At 39.1% G+C, this 19,377-nt stretch overlaps 1 protein-coding gene across 2 annotated transcripts in view; it reads right to left on the reverse strand.

Moving 5' to 3' along the window:
- Window positions 1–1,248: 1,248 nt before the first annotated feature.
- Window positions 1,249–19,377, reverse strand: part of CA3H2orf42 (chromosome A3 C2orf42 homolog) — a 33,688-nt gene continuing 15,559 nt past the window's right edge. For both annotated transcript variants that reach the window (XM_047854036.1, XM_047854037.1), the window contains exons 3-10: window positions 18,296–19,130; window positions 17,254–17,364; window positions 15,613–15,717; window positions 13,594–13,698; window positions 8,440–8,547; window positions 7,059–7,159; window positions 5,283–5,445; window positions 1,249–2,379 (exon numbers count right to left, since the gene is read on the reverse strand). In XM_047854036.1, the coding sequence (XP_047709992.1) occupies window positions 2,171–2,379; window positions 5,283–5,445; window positions 7,059–7,159; window positions 8,440–8,547; window positions 13,594–13,698; window positions 15,613–15,717; window positions 17,254–17,364; window positions 18,296–19,118 (1,725 nt within the window). In that variant the 5' untranslated portion in view covers window positions 19,119–19,130 and the 3' untranslated portion in view covers window positions 1,249–2,170. The remainder of the gene's footprint in view (window positions 2,380–5,282; window positions 5,446–7,058; window positions 7,160–8,439; window positions 8,548–13,593; window positions 13,699–15,612; window positions 15,718–17,253; window positions 17,365–18,295; window positions 19,131–19,377) is intronic.

Consider the following 19,377-nt stretch of genomic DNA (forward strand, 5'->3'; position numbering starts at 1 on the left):
GAGGTATGCAATGGATAGCAGGTGGGAGCATGGAGAGGTGGGGAGGCAGATGTGTGCAGAGTTTGAAGAGCCTTTTTCTGCTGGGAGTATCTGGGATCACCCTAGGGTGGTAGTGTGGGCTGAGTCTGAAATGAGGTCAATGCTAGTGGTGTCCCAGAGGTCTGGATGTTGAGAGTGGGTACAGTACTCTTACTGGTACTTGTAGGCCCATGCTTGACCTGTTAGAGTGCCAAATTAGAATTGTTGGTCAATGTAACTCTGAACCCCATTCCAGATTTTGATGGACTGTGAAGGTGGGTTGGGGTGGTCCAGGGTAAAGACCTTAACACTTCAGTACTGTTCCTCTTTGGGTGGATCATTTGTCCCAGCCATGTGTTTTATGGCCTTTGTGGGTATTGTCATCTGTGGCTATAGTCAAGTACTACTAGATCCAGGCATTTGCCTGTTACTCACAGGTCTGTCTTGGTCAAAAAGCTGTAACCAATGTCCTTAAAGTACTCAGGTTGCAGTATTTCCTGAATGGACCAACCACTGTGTTTCCTTGGGTGGTCTTCCTTTTCAGCAGGCTCTGCTTTACCTAATTTCTCTTCTCCATATCTATACAAACCCTCTCTCCTTTAAAGCCCAGTACAAGTTCTAAGTTCTCTGTGAAACTTTCTGGAGTCTCCCCAAGGAATTCCCCCACTGTCAAAAGCATTTGTGAGCTCTCCACACAAGCTATTCCCTCAATCACACAGGATAGACAACACTTAATTTGCCTACCCTTTCCCCCTTGTAGGGACACAGCTCCCCTTTTACCAAAAATGCCAATCAGAGTCTTTCTTGTGGGTCTTTGCCCTTCGGAGGAGAGAGAGAGTAGAGCAGCCAATCCCGCTCCAGTGTAAAAGTATAAGTCTTACTTTCAGGTGCCTGAAAAGTCGGAATTCTGGCTAGAGGGTGCTGCTCTGTGCTAAGAGTGAGTGAAGCCCCAGGAGAGACAGTAATGGCTCAGATGGACCTTGGCTTCAGGGTTCCTGAGGCCTAGTTACACCCTAGTGCTACCCAGGATGGCTGTCCAACCCTATGTTAAAGTCCATGAACCATTCATTCCCATTTTTGCCTGAGCTGGTTAGAGTTGGGTTTTTGTTACCTGCAGTCAAAAGAAAACCAGGAGTCTCCTTTATGTGGGATTTTTCTTATGTTCCCAAGGACAATGGTTTACAAGAAATTTATATCAAAGTAACATAATAAAGTAGAAAGAACATGCCCTTTGCACTAAAATGAAACATTTTTAATGCCGTTTCCAGCAAGAAAAACAGGCTGTCTCTTTAACTTAAAAGAAGAGGTGATATCTAAACTCAAACAGTAAGGACTAAATGAGAAAAATGGGAATATAAATGAAAGTGTCTGGCACACAGGAGGCATATAGGAAATGGTCACTCCCTTCTTTTCTCCCTGAAGACAGGCTTCCACTTCTGTGTCCTTCAGTATCACCATTCTGTGATCAATGAGCTCAAAAACAGGAATTGAACCTACCAGCTCTTAAACTTGTTGGAGAATAAAGAAGGAAATAAATATCTAGGGAACAAGTAATTAGAAGCATTAGTTTGAAATGTCAATAATCCCTTGATACCTGGACTTCTTTTTCCTATTTCACTGTTACTTAAATCTCCCCAAAGGCTTATAATTTTATAATCAGGCCAACATGAGATATACTTTGGAAAAACTAGTGACATTGTGCTTTTATTTGAGAACAAAATAAATGGGCATGACTGGAACTCTGTCAGGATGGTCCTTAACATTCTGCCCTAAACAGGGTATTATTAACTTTCCAACACTGCTGGTGTAAGAAGTGCTGCGAACATCTTAGAGAATTAGAAAAAGTTTGAAACAAACTCTAAAGGTGAGTTCTTTAAGAAGGAAAGAGAGCTGGTTTCCTTTTTGTTCCTTTAAAAATTCTAGCCAGAAATATCACCCAATTTATAACGAAGACCATACACAGCAGCACCAAAAAGGCCATTTACAAGAGTTTTTCTTCAACAGAATCCACTTGGATGCGATAAGAAATTGCATCTTGGCTAAGAGCAGTTCACTAGGCGACAGGGCCATCTAAGTGCCTAACTAGTATTTAAATTGTCAAGGGTTGGGAATGTGCAAATTTAGCAGCAAAAGACTCTTGTTTTTTCCCTTGTCAAGGGAAAGTGATGGTGGTCAGAGGCGCCAGTTCCAAGGACTGGTCCAGCGGTGGCCGCTGGTCTTGGTATTCCGCCACATGCCCGTTCCGGTGGTGACCGTACTCAAACTTGATCCGAAGCTCACCAATCTTGGACTGAGGAAGGATATCTGGAATCCACTCAATGATGAACGGTGTTGGCTCCTTTTGATCTGGGGAAGTGTTGCCTGAAGACCAAAAAAAAAAAAAAAAAAAAAAAAAAAAGAACATTGATTAGTACCATTCCAAAATTTGAGGCTGGACAGATGTAACTCTGTTCAGTAATAAAAAAAAAGAAAAAAAAAAAGAAAAAAATTAAAACAACAACAACAAAATAGGAGAGAGAAACAGTGGAGAAGAATCAAGGGAAGGGAAAAGTGATTACTGGTGTATCTATCCAAATAAAAATTTCAGGGAACTGTCTGGCACCCTCAAATGAAATAAGACCCAGCCTCCATGGAAATAGAGCCAAAAGAATACTAAGGAGAGCCCAGATTAAGGAGAAAAGATAGCTGGATGAGTTTAAAAGGGAGACTAGCAAGAAAAGGTCAAGTTTCAAGGAAACCAGAAACAATTAAAATTACATGGTTCTAAAACATACTACAAACCCATAATAACCAAAGGAGTGTGGTACTGGCATATGTCTAGACAGATTAAATGAACAAAACAGAAAGATCCAAAGTGGACACAAATAGAACAGGAATTTAGCATCATATGAAGGTTGCATTTTCAATTAGTAAAATTAGTGATTAGTAATTTCAGTTAGTAAAATACAAGTGTTTCTTATAATAGTGTGCATCAATTAGATAGCTATCTGGAAGAAAATAAAAGGTGGCAGAATCATACTTCATACCTTACATCAAAATAAATTCCAGAGGATCAAAGATTTAAACATGAAAAACTCAGGTTACAGAATGCTTTCAAAAAAATATAAAACACTAGCAGGGTCCAACTCTTGATTTTGGCTCAGGTCATGATCTCACGGCTCATGGTTCATGAGATCTCTCTCTCTGACCTTTCCCCCACTTGCATTCATGCACTCTTTTCTCTCTCAAAATAAATAAACATTTTACTAAAAAAAAAAAACTAGCAGAATTTAAAATAATACAGTATACCTTTCAGAACTATGGGGCATCTGGCTAGTTCAGTTGATAGAGCATGTGAATCTTTTTATTTATTTATTTATGTATGTATGTATTTATTTATTTTTTGAAGGGGAGAGAGAGAGACAGAGCATGAGTGGGGGAGGGACAGAGAGAAAGAGAGACATGGAGAATCCGAAGCAGGCTCCACGCTCCAAGCTGTCAGCACAGAGGCCGACAACAGAGCTCAAACCCACAAACTGTGAGATCATGACCTGAGCTGAAGTCAGACGCTTAACTGAGCCATCCAGGAGCCCTAGAGCATGTGAATCTTGATCTTGGGGTCCTGAGATCCCATGTTGGGCACACTGCTTACTTAAAAAAAAAAAAAGAAAAAAGAAAAAAAAGGACAAAGAAATTTTGACACTTGCTACAACATGGATGAACCTTGTAGACATTATAGTAAGTAAAATAAGTCAGAGAAAGGAAAAATACTGTATGATTGTACTTACATAAGCTACCTAAAGTAGTCAAATTAATAGAGACAGAAAATAGAATGGTTGTTGCCAGGGACCAGGGGTGAGGTGAGAGTGGGGAGTTACTAATTAATGGTACAGTTTCAGTGGAGGACGACAAAAAAGTTCTGGAGATGGATGATGGTAATAGTTGCACAACAATGTAAATGTGCTTCATGCCTGAGAACTATACACTTAAAAATGGTTAAAATGGTAAACTATTTTATTTTAAAAATTTTTTTAAGTTTATTTATTTATTTTGAGAGACAGTGAGCAGGGGAGGGGTAGAGAGAGAGAAGAGAGAGAGGATCCCAAGCAGACTTGGCACTGTTAATGCAGAGCCTGATGTGGGACTCGAACCCATGAACTATGAGATCGCGACCTGAGCCGAAGAGTCGGACACTTAACCAACTGAGTCACCCAGGCACCCCTAAAATGATAATTTTTATATTCTGTATGTTTTATAAAATTTTTAAAAAGTTAAAAAAATATTGTTTAAGAGGCACCTACGTGGCTCAGTCAGTTAAGCGTCCACCTTTGGCTCAGGTCATGATCTCACAGTTCGTGAGTACGAGCCCCACGTTGGGCTCTGTGCTGGACCCTGCTTCAGATTCTGTGTCTCCCTCTTTCTCTGCCCCTCCCCCACTCATGCTCTCTCTCTTTCTCTCTCTCTCTCTCTCAAAAATGAATAAACTTTAAAAAAATTAAAAAAAATAATGTTTAATGTAGATATGGAAAGCTGTCATGATAATATTTTTAAGTTAAAAAAGTATCTGAGGTATGAGCCCATGTTTTGCAAACTCTTTTCATGTGTAGAACAGAGTCTAAAAGGAGATATGCCAAATTCTTTTTTTTTTAATGTTTATTTTTGAGACATACACACACACACAGAGTGCGAGCAGGGGGAGGGGCAGACAGAGAGGGAGACACAAAATCTGAAGTAGGCTCCAGGCTCTGAGCTGTCAGCACAGAGCCTGTTGCAGGGCTCAAACTCACAAATTGCGAGATCATGACCTGAGCCGAAGTCAGAAGCTTAACTGACTGAGCCACCAGGCACCCCTAAAATCTTAATGGTGATGTCTTCTATGGTGCATGAGGTTATAGGTGGTTCACTTTTCTCCTTTATGGTCTATAATGAAATCTATGATTTCTCTATAATGAATATGTATTACTTCTATTCTATTCTATTCTATTCTATTTATTTTTAGAGATTTTATTTTTAAGTAATCTCTATACCCAACATGGAGCTCAAATTTACAACCCCAAGATCAAGAGTCATGTGCTCCACTGACTGAGTCAGCCAGGTGCCCCTTATAATTTTATTTTAAAAGCATTGTTTCAAAAGAAACAAAACACTTTATTCCATGATGGCCTTTACAAGATGAATGCATGTGTCTTCTTTGTTTAAGGTCAAGATCCAATGTCTAGGACAGTTCAATGCACACAGCTAACCTTCAAAGGAAAATGCACTATTGAAAGCACAATTTCACTTACCAACTTTGAGAAAAGTTTTTAGTTCCAAAGGTCGCAGCACAGGTTGCTTTTCTATACGACCATAGGTTTCTGCTATGCTCTCTACTTCCACTTTAGGGCATTTAAACAGCTCATAAGTCCCATCCCGGTTCTGGATAAAACTCCGAGTGATTTCCAAGGGCATCTGGACACGAAGTCAATACCAAGAAAGGTGAGAAAGGAAAAACTTTCAAAGTAGACAAACATTTGGATGACAACAGATCTTTCACTTATTCTTTTTTGTTACACTCAAATTAATGGAAACCTCCTCTTGTATTTTCAAGTAAATGCTATCAAGAAATCTGCCTTTTCTCCTTTACATCATTCATGACTTTCCTTTTTTCTCTATAACTTTAATTTGAACCCCAGCCAAACTATCTATGAACTGAACTTCTTTTTTTTAAAAAATTTTTTTTTTTCAACATTTATTTATTTTTGGGACAGAGAGAGACAGAGCATGAACAGGGGAGGGGCAGAGAGAGAGGGAGACACAGAATCGGAAACAGGCTCCAGGCTCTGAGCAGTCAGCCCAGAGCCCGACGCGGGGCTCGAACTCACGGACCGCAAGATCGTGACCTGGCTGATGTCGGACGCTTAACCGACTGCGCCACCCAGGCGCCCCTGAACTTCTAACATCTTCATGGCTATGCAATGGCTGCTGGCATAGACTTGCTCTCAAATCAGTTTTGTTCCCTTCCCTCCTGCTCTGCTAGCATGATTCTTCTCCTAAAAGCTCTACTGACAGCATCTACAGCTGGCCTAACACCTTGTATGCTTCACACCATCCTTGGGACTAAGCCAGACAGAACTTGAATTGGTCTTTGCCACTAAACAGCAGGGCATATAGCCTTTCTCATCGGCAAAATTCAGTTAATACCAACACATGGTTGTGAGTTTGAATGAGGCGATGCAGGTAAGTAATGCCCAAACAGACCGACACTCCAAGATTATCAATTAGTTCTCTTCCTTCACTTGACAGTGACAGTGCCTCCCTGAACACTTGCTCCAGGTGAGAAGCTATCTCTGTAACATCCAACAATTAAAGAGGTTCCTCAAGTGCCTTTAGTGCTAACACAGGGCTTTTCTAGGGTTCACATGTAAGTTTTATAACTACCAAACAACTTATTCTTTTTCTGAAAGTAACAATGCCTTGCAATTAAGCTAATCTTAATGTATCAAACCACACTATGCTGAATTTTCTACAATATTCCATTACTGTAGGAAGGGAAAAGCCTCAAATTTTCAGGATCTGCTTGAAAAAGAAAATGTTTAAAAATGTCTAATATTCCTCTTGCAAAAAAGAATGCCAAATAATTAAGGGTCATTTTTCTAATGAGAACTAAATTGCAGTTTGTGGAGAAGCATTTAATTGTGCTGAGTTCATTGAGCTCACAAATAGTATATTATCTCAAATTATTTATATAATTTCTAGCTCCCTGCCGGTTAATGTAGGGCTCACCATAGCTAGTAGGGGTTCATTATCTAATTCACAAGAAAAATGATCTCTGTTTTCTGATCCTAAAGGCAAAGAAAAAGGATATTCCAATTTAAGATACTTTTTCAAACCACAGGGAATACCCATTAAAATCACAGTCAGAACTATACAGCCATGAATATTTCTGAATAATCTTTTAGTATGAAAAAAAGGAATTCTCTTCAGTGTCTATAACTCAAGGAATTGGTGCAAACATACTTCCTGCACTTGCTTCTCTTTCTTCCCCTCTTTGCCCTCCTACTATTGTAGAAATACACTCTTACCTCTGGGGTATCTAAGATTTGTTTAACTTGCAGGATATTAGTGATATGCCAGGTATACTTGGAAAAGGTTCCCAGTGGCAAGGCGTCTTTCCGAACAAAAGCTTCAATGTAAGAAGGGAACAAGATTAGACTACCAAAAAAATAACATTCTCTTTCATTGTATTTGTTACCCAGTTTTTAGAAAGTTCAGTGCAGTGCTATCCTTTCCTTATAGAATCTCAGCACTTTTAAAAAAGAAATTCTAGAGGCAAATCTGTAATAGGTTTGGCAGAAATGTGGTAAATCAAATGATATGGATTTTTGCTAACAGATGTCTCTGATGCTTCTTTGAGATGCTACTTATTTTTGCTACCTTAGCAACTGATTTCTTTGTTTGGTATAGCTACACACACAGGACTCCATTATAAAACAGCACCTTACAACCTCTCACAACTTTAGATATACCAGAGGTCAAATTATAGTTCTTAAAAGAATTACATGGAGTTTAGGCCAGTTAACATGGTTGCCAACCTGTTGCCTTGCCTGAAGGATTATAAAGGGGTTTCACCAAAAGGCCTGCAAAAATAGCTAAAGGATGGGTTAAAAGTCATGTATTAGGAGGCCTAAAGTTTAAGGTGAAAGAAAGAATCAACACTGCCTCAGATAGATAAGCTGTGAAGACAAAGATTTTTATAGCCCTAAACAGTGATTCACAGATAGAATTCAACCTCAAAGATAGAATTCAACCTCAGTCCCTATTATAATCATCAAATAACTACTAACTAAATGAATAGCATTGATGTCCAGCTATAGTTACTCTCGGGCTATTTATCACTGAGCCATCTATTCTTCCTCCTCTCTCTCTCGTTTCCTTACACTACCTAATAAGTATCATGAAATTTCTAGTAGAAGATGTAATAGAAAACCAAGAAATAAGCACCAGAATAATGTAATTATAAAGGGTTCCAAGCCTAAGAATTACTCTAAAAATAAAATCTTCCTTCATCAAAATTGGGAACCATGAAAAACAAGTTTTTGTTTTTGGTACAGATTGTAATATGCTTCCAAGAAGCCAGTGCAAATAACAACTGGAACTTACAATGCTTTTGCTGAAATTGGTTCATATCTAGAAAATGTCAAACTTCTTAGTGGGCACCCTCATTACACTTCACTGTCCTTTTACCAAGTTTGTGCTTTCTGAATTTTTCCACTAACTCTTACTGGAATAAGTATGGTACCTTTGAGGGGAGTGATCATTATTCCAAGAGCTGACTGGCTAAGGCTTCATGTTTTGAGCATGTGACTAGAAGTCCTAATCCTGAAAATACCACACGGTTTCTCTAAGCATAATTCTCTAAGGTCAAGATATCTATTGTTGTTCCTGAGGAAAAAAATCCCATACCTGTGGTGGAGTTGGGAAGCCGTTTCTTTGCACTTCCTATAGATATTCTTTGTTGCAGAGCATCAAAAAAGGACTGAGGAATGTGGAACACCAGTGGCTCTGGTTTGCCTATATCAAATAAGAAGAAACTCGTTTAAAGAAGCTCAGTGGGCTTTCTGACACGTAGGGAGAAGTGGAAGAAATGGAATTGGATGACACTAACAACTAAAAATGCCACTGAGACTGCTTTATACAGAGGCAAAAAGAAGGCTTTGATTGACCTTTATGAGTCAAGCACTGTCACCAGCCCTACTCTTGATCTCTATTATGACAAATACAACAGACCCTTGTCATCTGCCAAAGATAACTTTTCAATTCCTCAGTTTCATAAACACCAGCATAGCCCAGACTTTTCCCTTTAAAGAGTATCTGAAATGAGGTGAGTACAATGAGGCTGAGTTGAGAAGGTAAATTTGATTCAATCCTGCTCACTGTCTCCAAGCATTTGCTATGTGCATTTATGTCCAAGCAAAGTAACTGCAAGGTGTCACTCAGATGGTCTGGGCCAAGAGTGCCACAAAGTCAGGACACTGTTTATCCAACAAGCATCGGTCTTTCTCTCTGAATATGATCTCTAAGAAGGCAAAATGTTTTGAAAATACGTAAAAAACCTCTTATAGAAACTTGCAAGACACTAAGGTCAACAAAAAGGCAGCAGAAACAATGTTAGCGGAGGGGTTGGAAGAGGTCAGAGTTTTCTTTAAAAACTGTCCATGAGGAGGGTGCCTGGCTGGCTCAGTGGTAGAGCAAGTGACTCTTGATCTCAGGGTTGTGAGTTCAAGCTCCACATCAGGTATAGAGCTTATAAACAAAACAAAACACAAAAACCTGTTCCAAAACTACTATCTGGCTAGATACAACTTAAAGAATGGTTCTTTTTTTTTTTTTAATTTGAGTGCGTGCAGACACAGGAGTGGGGTGTGGGGGAGGAGCAGAGAGAGAGAGTGGGTATCTTTTTAAAAAATATATTTATTTCTTTTTGAGAGAGAGAGCATGAGCAGGAAGGGGCAGAGAAAGAGGGAGACAGAGAATCCCAAACAGGCTCTGCACTGTTGGCACAGAGCCTGATGTGGGGCTCGAACTCATGAACTGTAAGATCATGATCTGAGCTGAATCAAGAGTTGGACACTTAACTGACTGAGCCACCAGGTGCCCCTGAGAGAGAGAGAGAGAGAGAGAGAGAGAGAGAGAGAGAGAGAATCTTAAGAAGGTTCCACATTCAGTGTAGAGCCCAACATAGGGCTCGATCCCACGACCCTGGGATCATGACCTGAGCCAAATTTAAGGGTCAGACGCTTAACCTACCGAGCCACCCAGACATCCCAAGAATGGTTCTTAAAGAAGACTCTTAAAGACAGTTCAGATGCCTTTTTATTTAAAGAAGTTTTTTTTGTTGTTGTTTTGTTTTTTGTTTTTTTAGGTAGGCTCCATACCCAGTGTGATGCTTGAACTTACAACCCTGAGATCAAGAGTCTCATGCTCTACCAACTGAGCCAGCCAGGCACTCCTCAGATGCCTTTTTGAAACAAAGGTCAAACCAAGAAAAATAAAAATAAAAGGTTTTCTAGAAGTCCACAGAAATACTTTATGTTCTTTCAAATGTTTTTATATACTTTATTGAATGCAGAATGTCAATGACAAAACTGTCACCGCTTCTGAGTCACTAAAACAGTGATATATGGACAGTTTGGAAAAGTCACCATACAAAGGAATCTTTTTCATCTTGAACTTAGATTGTGGGCTACATGCAGAGATCATGACTGGTCTAAAAGAAGTGCTAACTAACTAGAACTCAGGTGATGTGATGCCAGGGCTTAGACGTACAAATTACTCTTGAAAAGCCCACATAAAACATACAGACTCACAGTCCAGGAGAGATGATGATGACTTTGACAAAGGTAGTGGTAATGGAGATGGTGAGGAGGAGTGGTAATGGAGAATGGGACAGAGAGGGACCACCGTGCATCTTACATTATTGTTGGCATTCTATCTTTGATTTGGGGAGGTCGGTTTATAGGTACTTATTACATTACTTCAAACAGTAAATAAATACAATTTTAACAGGAAAAAACCAGAGTATTTTATTTATTTATTATTTTTTTAAGAGAAAGAGAGCAGGGGAGGGGCAGAGAGAGAAAATCCCAAGCAGTCCACATGCTGTCAGTGCTGAGTCCAATGCGGGGCTCAGTCTCATGAACTGTGAGATCAGGACCTGAGGTGTGATCAAGAGTCAGACACTAAACTGAGTGAACCACCCAGGCAGACCCAAACATAGACTCTTTGAAACTCTTAATTTATTTCATATTTCTAAAAAGTACCTTCTGAAGTTTTATTTATTCTGAATTAATATAAACAAAATTAAACATGTATTGTAAGATCTCCATTCTTGTCTCTTCCCTTACCATGAAGCCGTAACTATTATAATCTTTCAAAACTCATCTCCTGTTGATTGTCTCCTTTTGAGCTACTATTCACTTTGGAGTGTCTTATTTATTTATTTATCTATTTATTTATAAATAATTTTTTCAAGTTTACTTATTTATTTTGAGAGAGAGACAAAGAGAGGGAGTAGGGGAAGGGGAAGGGCAGAAAGCAAGGGAGAGAGAATCCTAAGCAGGTTCCGTACTGTCAGCACAGAGCCTGACATGGGGCTTGAACCCACAAACCGTGAGCTCATGACCTGAGCCAAAACCAATAGTTGGATGATCAACCGACTGTGCCACCCAGGTGCCTCATATGTATGTACGTATGTACGTATGTATGTATGTATGTATGTATGTATTTATGTATTTATTTATTTATAAAAGATTTTATTTTATTTTTTTATAACTTTTTTTTAATGTCAATTTTTGAGACAGAGAGAGACAGAGTGGGGAAGGGGAAGAGAGAGAGGGAGACACAGAATCTGAAGCAGGCTCTAGGCTCTGAGCTGTAAGCACAGAGCCCAATGTACAGCTCTAACTCATGAACTGCGAGATCATGACCTGAACTGAAGTCAGTCACTTAATGAACTGAGCCATGCAGGTGCCCCTAAAGATTTTATTTCATTTTATTTATTTATTTTTAGAGACAGAGAGAGAGTACAAGTGGAGGAGGGCCAGAGGAAGAGGGAGAGAGAATCCCAAGTAGGATCCACAGTTAGCATGGAGCCGATATGGGGCCTGAACTCATGAACTGCGAGATCATGACCTGAGCAGAAACCAGGAGTTGGACGCTTAACCGAGTGAGCCACCCAGGCGCCCCCCTAAAGATTTTATTTTTAAATAATCTCTACACCCAATGTGGGGCTCAAACTTGCAACCCTGAGATCAAAAATCACATGTTCTACTGACTGAGCCAGCCAGGCACCTGTTTCATTTTTCAAATGACAGTCATTGGACGCCTGCCTGGGTGGCTCAGTCGGTTAAGTGTCTGATTCTTGATCTCAGCTCAGGTCATGATCTCATGGTTCGTGAGATGGAGCCCCAAGTGAGGCTCTGTGCTGACAGTGTGGAGCCTGCTTGGGATTCTCTCTCTCCCATTCTCTCTGCCCCTTCCCTGCTCACGTTCTTTCTCTCTCTCTCAAAATAAATAAGTAAACTTAAAAACAAAGATTAAAATGATAATCATAAACTGCAACATATTCAGCCAAGAACATTACAATTATATGAGGTCTGCAAATATGCTATGAGGAGTGTTTGAAAACCTAAGATGTATCACTTGGAGAAAAGAAGACCTGTCAGGCAGCATGATAGCTATGTGTGCAGTGGTAGGGACTGTCACTTAGAACAGGCCTACCCCATGTGGCTAGAGTGAACCAGAACCAACAGGAAGTACTAGAAGCAAATATTTCTACTTAGTGTGAGGAACACTTTCCTCACAGCTCTCACTGTCCAGCAATGTTATGAGCTGCCTGAAAAAGTGGTGAGCTCCACGGGGCGCCTGGGTGGCTCAGTCGGTTAAGCGTCCGACTTCAGCTCAGGTCACGATCTCACGGTCCGTGAGTTCGAGCCCCGCGTCGGGCTCTGTGCTGACAGCTCAGAGCCTGGAGCCTGTTTCAGATTCTGTGTCTCCCTCTCTCTGACCCTCCCCCATTCATGCTCTGTCTCTCTCTGTCTCAAAAATAAATAAACGTTAAAAAAAAATTAAAAAAAAAAAAAAGTGGTGAGCTCCTCACTACTGGACAAAGCCTGGAAAACTAGCCATCAAGGATGTTTTTAGCTATGGGCCAGGACTGGTTGGCTGGTCCACCTCTGAAATTGTTGAGGTCCCATGAAGTTATCACAATCAACCCAAATTCAGCCTGTATTCTCCAATTTTCCTTAATATGTCTATGTAATTTTATATAACTATCTTAGTCTCACATATTTAGATTTTTCTCTAAACGTTTTCCTCCCTTGCTCTGATTTTAAGTTTGAGAGTTAGAATGATCTTCTAAGGCTTTGGCATCTCTCTCACCTAACACATTTCCATACACATGTGTGCACAGACAGGCATACCCTAAGACCAAGGCCATCTACCTTTACTTATTATTTACTATTTGCGCTCCTCCATCTCTAAATTCATTCTGCTAGTCCTGTGTTTTAATGATGTGATTATTCCTTTATTTCATTTAAATCTCTACTTTCTTGTGGCCTAATGCACGCTGGACTGAAGGCTAATTACTTTTCCTATCAAAACAGAACAGAACTACCATTTGCAACAACATGGATAGAGCCAGAGAGTATAATGATAGGTGAAATAAGTCAGTCAGAGAAAGACAAATATCATATGATTTCACTCTAATGTGGAATTTAAGAAACAAAACAAAGGAAGAGACAGAGAGAGAGAGAGAAATCAAGAAACAGACTCTTAACTACAGAGAACAAACTGATGGTTACCAGAGGGGAGGAGAGTCGGGGGATTGGTGAAATATGTGATGGGGATTAAGGAATGCACTTGTAGTGATGAACACCAGATGATGTATGGGATTATGGAATCACTATATCGTATACCTGAAACTAATATAACACTGAATGCTAACTATATTGGAATTAAAACAAAAACTTAAGTCAAAAAAACCAGAATAGAACTACAACACAATTACTTTAATTCTTCTACTTTCAGCAATAGCTAAGTTGGGCGACCAATACTTACCATCAAACTGATAGTGCATGGTTTGATGGATGCGTTCCGTGACACTGGCCAGCCAGTCTTGGAAGGACAGGGTCACTTGAGCCTCATCTAACAGCTGACCACAGGCTAGGAAAAACAAACAAAAAACTTTTCAGTAATTTTTATGGGTTTTTTTTTGCAAAAACAACAGTTAACTGAAGTCTGAAAAAGCTGCGGATTTTGTACAGAAAAGAGCAACAAGCTGAAATTTAAAGAAATTAGATACATTAAATGAAATGGAAAATTCTAGGATTTTTTTTTTTAAGAATCCATCTAGAGGGGTGGTGGGTTGCTCAGCTGGTTGAGCGTCTGACTCTTGGTTTGGGCTCAGGTCATGATCTCATGGTTTGTGAGTTCAAGCCTAGCACCGAGCTCTCTGCTGACTGTACAGTGCCTGCTTGGATTCTCTCTCTGCCTCCACCCCCTGCTCACTTTCTCTCTCAAAATAAATAAATAAACTTAAAAAAAAAAAAAAAAAGACTCCATCTAGAAAAAAATTGAAAAGTTGTGATTATTAACCACAGAAGGTTTGCAGCCTTTCAACATTAAACTGCAAATTGGAGGAGAGCCTCGCTGGCTCAGTCAGTGGAGCATGTGACTCTTGACCTTGGGGTCATGAGTTCTGTCTTTACATTGGGTGCAGAGATTACTTAAAATAAAATCTTTGAAAAAAAGAAACTGCAAACTTAAGAATGGCCTTGTATAATGGTTGCTTTAGAGATCTATAAATCAGGAGATAAGGATGCCACAACTACTATTCATTTGAAACTAAAATTCTCATTAGGTAAATGTATTTAGTGATAATTTGGATGAAAATCTATTTTATTTTATTTTATTTTTCCTTTGTACCAAAGGAAGTGATGAAAATCTGTTAAAAATCTTCTACCTGATATTTTTTATTTGTTTACTTCTTGAGCTTCCAAAAACATTTATTCCTGGAATATGTCAGTTCTTAGCTAATTGGTTAATTAAGATTTGGTTTTGTATTATATGCTATTTATGTACTGATCTTGTCTTTAAAACCACAGAATGAGTGCAGGGATGATATCTAGTTTTTAATCACTCAGCCATAATATATGAGAGTTAAGAAAATGTTGATCCCCAAATGTATGGGCCTAATTATGCTGAATAGAAAAGTAAATATATAGGCTATGTTCAAATTAAGTTATTTTGTCTCATAAGTTCAGAAAGATAACCATGCTACTGCTTTTAGGTATGTTTTCAAACTTCATTTTTTTTTTTAGCGCATGTTGACTTTTAATTGATTGATTGATTGATTGATTAAGTAATCTCTATGCCCAACATGGGGCTTGTACTCACAACCCTGAGATCAAGAGTCACATGATCTACTGGCTGAGCCAGCCAGGTGCCCCAAACTTCAACTTGGGAGAACAGATTATATTTGCCTTTCTCAGCGAATATTTATCCCTGCAGAATTATAAAATATATTTCTTCAAGTTTGAGGCTGCACACCAACTGCATGTGGGTAACAGGCAACAAAAGGAAAATATCTTATAGAACATGTGCTGCCAAAACATGAAGGAATCTTTGCTGCGTTTGTCGTTAAAAAGACACGATTTGGGTCTGGGTATGATTTTTTTTTTTTTTTAATTTTTTTTTTTTCAACGTTTATTTTTGGGACAGAGAGACAGAGCATGAACGGGGGAGGGGCAGAGAGAGAGGGAGACACAGAATCGGAAACAGGCTCCAGGCTCTGAGCCATCAGCCCAGAGCCTGACACGGGGCTCGAACTCACGGAGCGCGAGATCGTGACCTGGCTGAAGTCGGACGCTTAACCGACTGTGCCACCCAGGCGCCCCAAGGGTCTGGGTATGATTTGAAACCAGTGGAACAGAATAGATCGCAGCCTCAGTGCCTGCTCGTGTTTATCTTACCACTCTTTGGGGGATAACATGCAACATTTCTTTTGATTATATTGCTTTGGGCTTCTTTAGGATGATTTTCCACCTCTTTAGCCTACCCTGGCTAAGGGAAACTTACCCTGCCTTTTTAATGAAGAAGCAACCACAGGTTTTTTCAGGCCACTTTTCCTTAGATTACTGCTCACTGCATCCTGAGGCAGCAGTGAACTGTTCGTCTGTGCACCTAAACCACACATCATTATAGTGATTTAATAATTTAATAATATGTCTGCAGAATATAAATCAATTCAATATTAATTTCTCAAGAGTCTAAAACATAAAATGTCTTTGCTAAGGTCTAAGTTAGCTTCAGCTTCTAGAAGGAATTAACATTAGCATTAATACACAACATTTTAAGTTTTATATGCTCTTTACTGGCAATTGGGATGTGGGTGTGGGACCTAGAAGTGAAAAGAAGAAAAAAAATTCACCCACTGTTCCCACTTCTCAATCACTATCAATTTTCTGGTGAACTACCAGAAAAATTGTGTGTGTGTGGGTAGCTGATTTTGCTGGTTTAGTGATTTTAAGTAACTGTGATTATCCCAGGATCACCAAATTTAGCACAAAAAAAAAAAATCTAAATTTCAAATAAATGGCTTTTTAATATAGGTATGTTCCAAATATTGCATGGGATATACTTATACTAAAAATTATTGTTTGTATGAAAATCAAATTTTACTGAGCATTCTGTATTTTACCTGAGTTATCTAAACATTTCTTTATACTTCTTTATAATAATTTTTAATGGCTGCCTAATATTCTATCAAGTTAATTTATTATGGTTTATTTAACTACCCCTAGTGGTTGGCCCTTATTTGTTTTTAATTTTACAATATTATAAATAATTGTAAAGTTAACATCTGTGGACAAAATGTTTTTCCTGTATCAAGGATTATTTCCTCAGGATCAGGACTACTGAGTCAAAGGATAAGAACTTTTTTTTTTTTTTTTTTTTGCTTTCAGGTTTTCTTGGGAAAGACCAATAAATAAACATTTAACAACAGTCTCTGCTCTATATTGCTGCCAGAATTACTTCTCAAAAACAGAAATGCCCATGTCACTTTTTTCTCCATCTTTCTCCAACATCCCAGCATCAAAACTCCTGTGCATGACCATTTGACCCACTTCCAAAAATACTCCCTCTCACCACAAAAATGTTCCTACTTACATGTGTAGACTGGTAGTATTTTTCTTTTGTTTAGAGTCTAGGACTTGCCAACACTTATTTACAAAAGCACTTCACTATTTTCATATTGATTTATATGACTCCTTAATTGCCACTGGTACATTTACATTAAAAAAGAAAAAAATATATATATGATGCCACATGTTGAAAATACAGATAAGAAACTATACTCTTAAATTAGTGCAGAAGATATAATTAACCATTGTCACAAATTTTTAAAAATGCTCTATGGATGAAAACTTCATAACACTATCCTATGGCAAATTAAGGTGTAAAACTGGCCCAAATATTTAAGGGATAAATAAAATATACAACAATAAAAGGAGAATCTGGTTGGATCTTATACTCAGCCAAAAGAACCAACTCTTAGCTCAATTTCACAAAGAATTATCAATGAGGGATAAAACTTTTTTCAGAAAAAAAACATAACAAACATTATTTCTGCATTTCCTAAGATTGAGTGAAATACATAAAATACAGTAAAACAATCTCTAAAGACAACACCACCAAACAAATGAAACAGCTGCTCACCAGGTACTTCCTCTTTTTTCCTCTTCTTTGGCTTAGAGGCAGTAGACTCACAAGCTGATACTGTCGATTCTGAATGGCAACCTAACTGGGGCACAATAACCTCTTTAAGACCTAAAATATAACACATTTCTTAGTTATTAATACCATCCAAGAGTAAGTATGGGACCCTACCTAGAGAAAAATTAATTTATATAACACAAATTATGGAGTGATTGCCTGCTTTAAAATAAATTCCTATTTATTTATTTATTTAGAGAGCACACGCATGAGCAGGGGAGGGGCATAGGGAGAGGGAGAGAATCTTAAGCAGGCTCCATGCTCAGCATTGAGCCCAACTTGGAGCTCAATCTCATGACCATGAGATCACAGCCTGAGCTGAAATCAAGAGTCGTTGGATGCACAATTGACTGAGCCACCCCACCCCTAACATAATTCCCTTTAAAGAACTCCCCAACACATAGGTTTTTGTTCATGGACCATTAACATGATAAAAGACTCTACAGAGAAATAATACTAAAAAGTTGGGAGTTACTGCCAACTAAAGGTCATTCAGAAATGAAAATAAAAAGCATCTATAAGATAAAACTATGTTAAAAACCACAACAAAAGATGATGTAGTCTTTAAATGTCTTTTGAGCAAGGTATTAGTTTTCCTCATCTTCAAAGATGAGAAACAAGCAAGCAAGCCAAAATAAAAGTGTTTGTTTGTTTGCTCTTTGTTTTTATTAATATAGGGCATCTATGAAAGAGTTAAAAAAAACACAACAAAAAAGCAAAGCAAAGTTAACTTTTGCTAGATTCATTGTCTCAGTGAAAATGCCCAAGTCTCTTGATCATTAATTTCAATCGACGAACCAACCAACCAACCAACCAACCAACTTTATGCAAGTGTGCTTACTGGGATTAAAAGAAGGAATGCTTTTCGTTTGAATTATCTAGCAACTGCTTCTGAAGGTTGCTAGGACAATCTCCAAATGCCATCAGGGAACTCTTTCATTGCCATTTTAGAAAAACAGAGTAACTGTGTCAACACACCACCTACCGCTGGAATCAAAATTTAGGAAGTCTGAGAATTCCTGAGCCAATGTCTCGTCACTGGCAAAGGCACAGATGCAAGCAAAGAAATGAATACACCTCTGGGCCACCTCATCCTTGGAGGCATTCGACTTATGCGATTTCAGAGCCTGGCAGGAGCAGAAGAACCGGCGCTCGGGCAAGCTTTTGGCACTGATTTTCTGCACAAAGGATGTATGCAAATACCCCAAACTATGCTTCTGGCTTGCCTTGCATTTCACCACCAAAATGTTTTTAGTAATCCTCTGTACAAGGGGACCTGTGGGCTCTGTGGCCAGCTGCCAGATGGTCTGCTTGGTTTCTGGGGAGGCCTGCATTGCATTCAGGACTGAGCTTTTCAGAGTCAGAGGGGTGGCTTCTGCCTGGCAGTTCACTGCCAGCTTGATGTGCTGGCACTGATTCTCCACAACGCTCTGGGTGGCAGCTTTCAGGCATGAGGGAACATAACATCGTCCAGAGCTCAGCTGAGTGATGATTGTCCCATCCACCGTCTGGATTGTCGTCTCTGACACACCTAGCTCCACAAAGCACCGGTGATCGGGGCCCCGGTCTCTTTGCCGCACCGAGTAAACCTGCAGATCAGAGCCTGTTATGATTTTGACAGCTTCAACACTAGGCTGCTTCCGTGCACCGTAGCGGAATATGGTTCCACATGTCTTGTTCTTACAACTCAGTCCCCGGGTTCCATTGTATGTGCCGCATCGGGGACATTTTCTGATTCCCCTCAGTGTGGCCTTCCCCAAATCAGACAAGAAAGCTGGGACTTTAGTCCTCAGAGAGTTTGGCTCCATTTTTCAAAGGCCCTAGAAAGAGCAATAAACCCATCAACATGAATACACACTCATACATATACACACACCAAGTTAAAATCATTTATAAGATTTAGTACAGAAAATAAAATGTAAAGAAATAATCTACCATTTTCAAATTGTACCCTCATAACGGAACATTCACTTAAGCCATCAAGCAAAAGGAAACTTTGCCTTTCACATTGTTATATATTTTTAAAAACCTAACAACTAAAGCATTTCTCTAGGTTCAGCACTGTTT

This window comes from Prionailurus viverrinus, chromosome A3 (genome assembly GCF_022837055.1).
Source record: "Prionailurus viverrinus isolate Anna chromosome A3, UM_Priviv_1.0, whole genome shotgun sequence".
NCBI classification, from domain to species: Eukaryota; Metazoa; Chordata; class Mammalia; order Carnivora; family Felidae; genus Prionailurus; species Prionailurus viverrinus.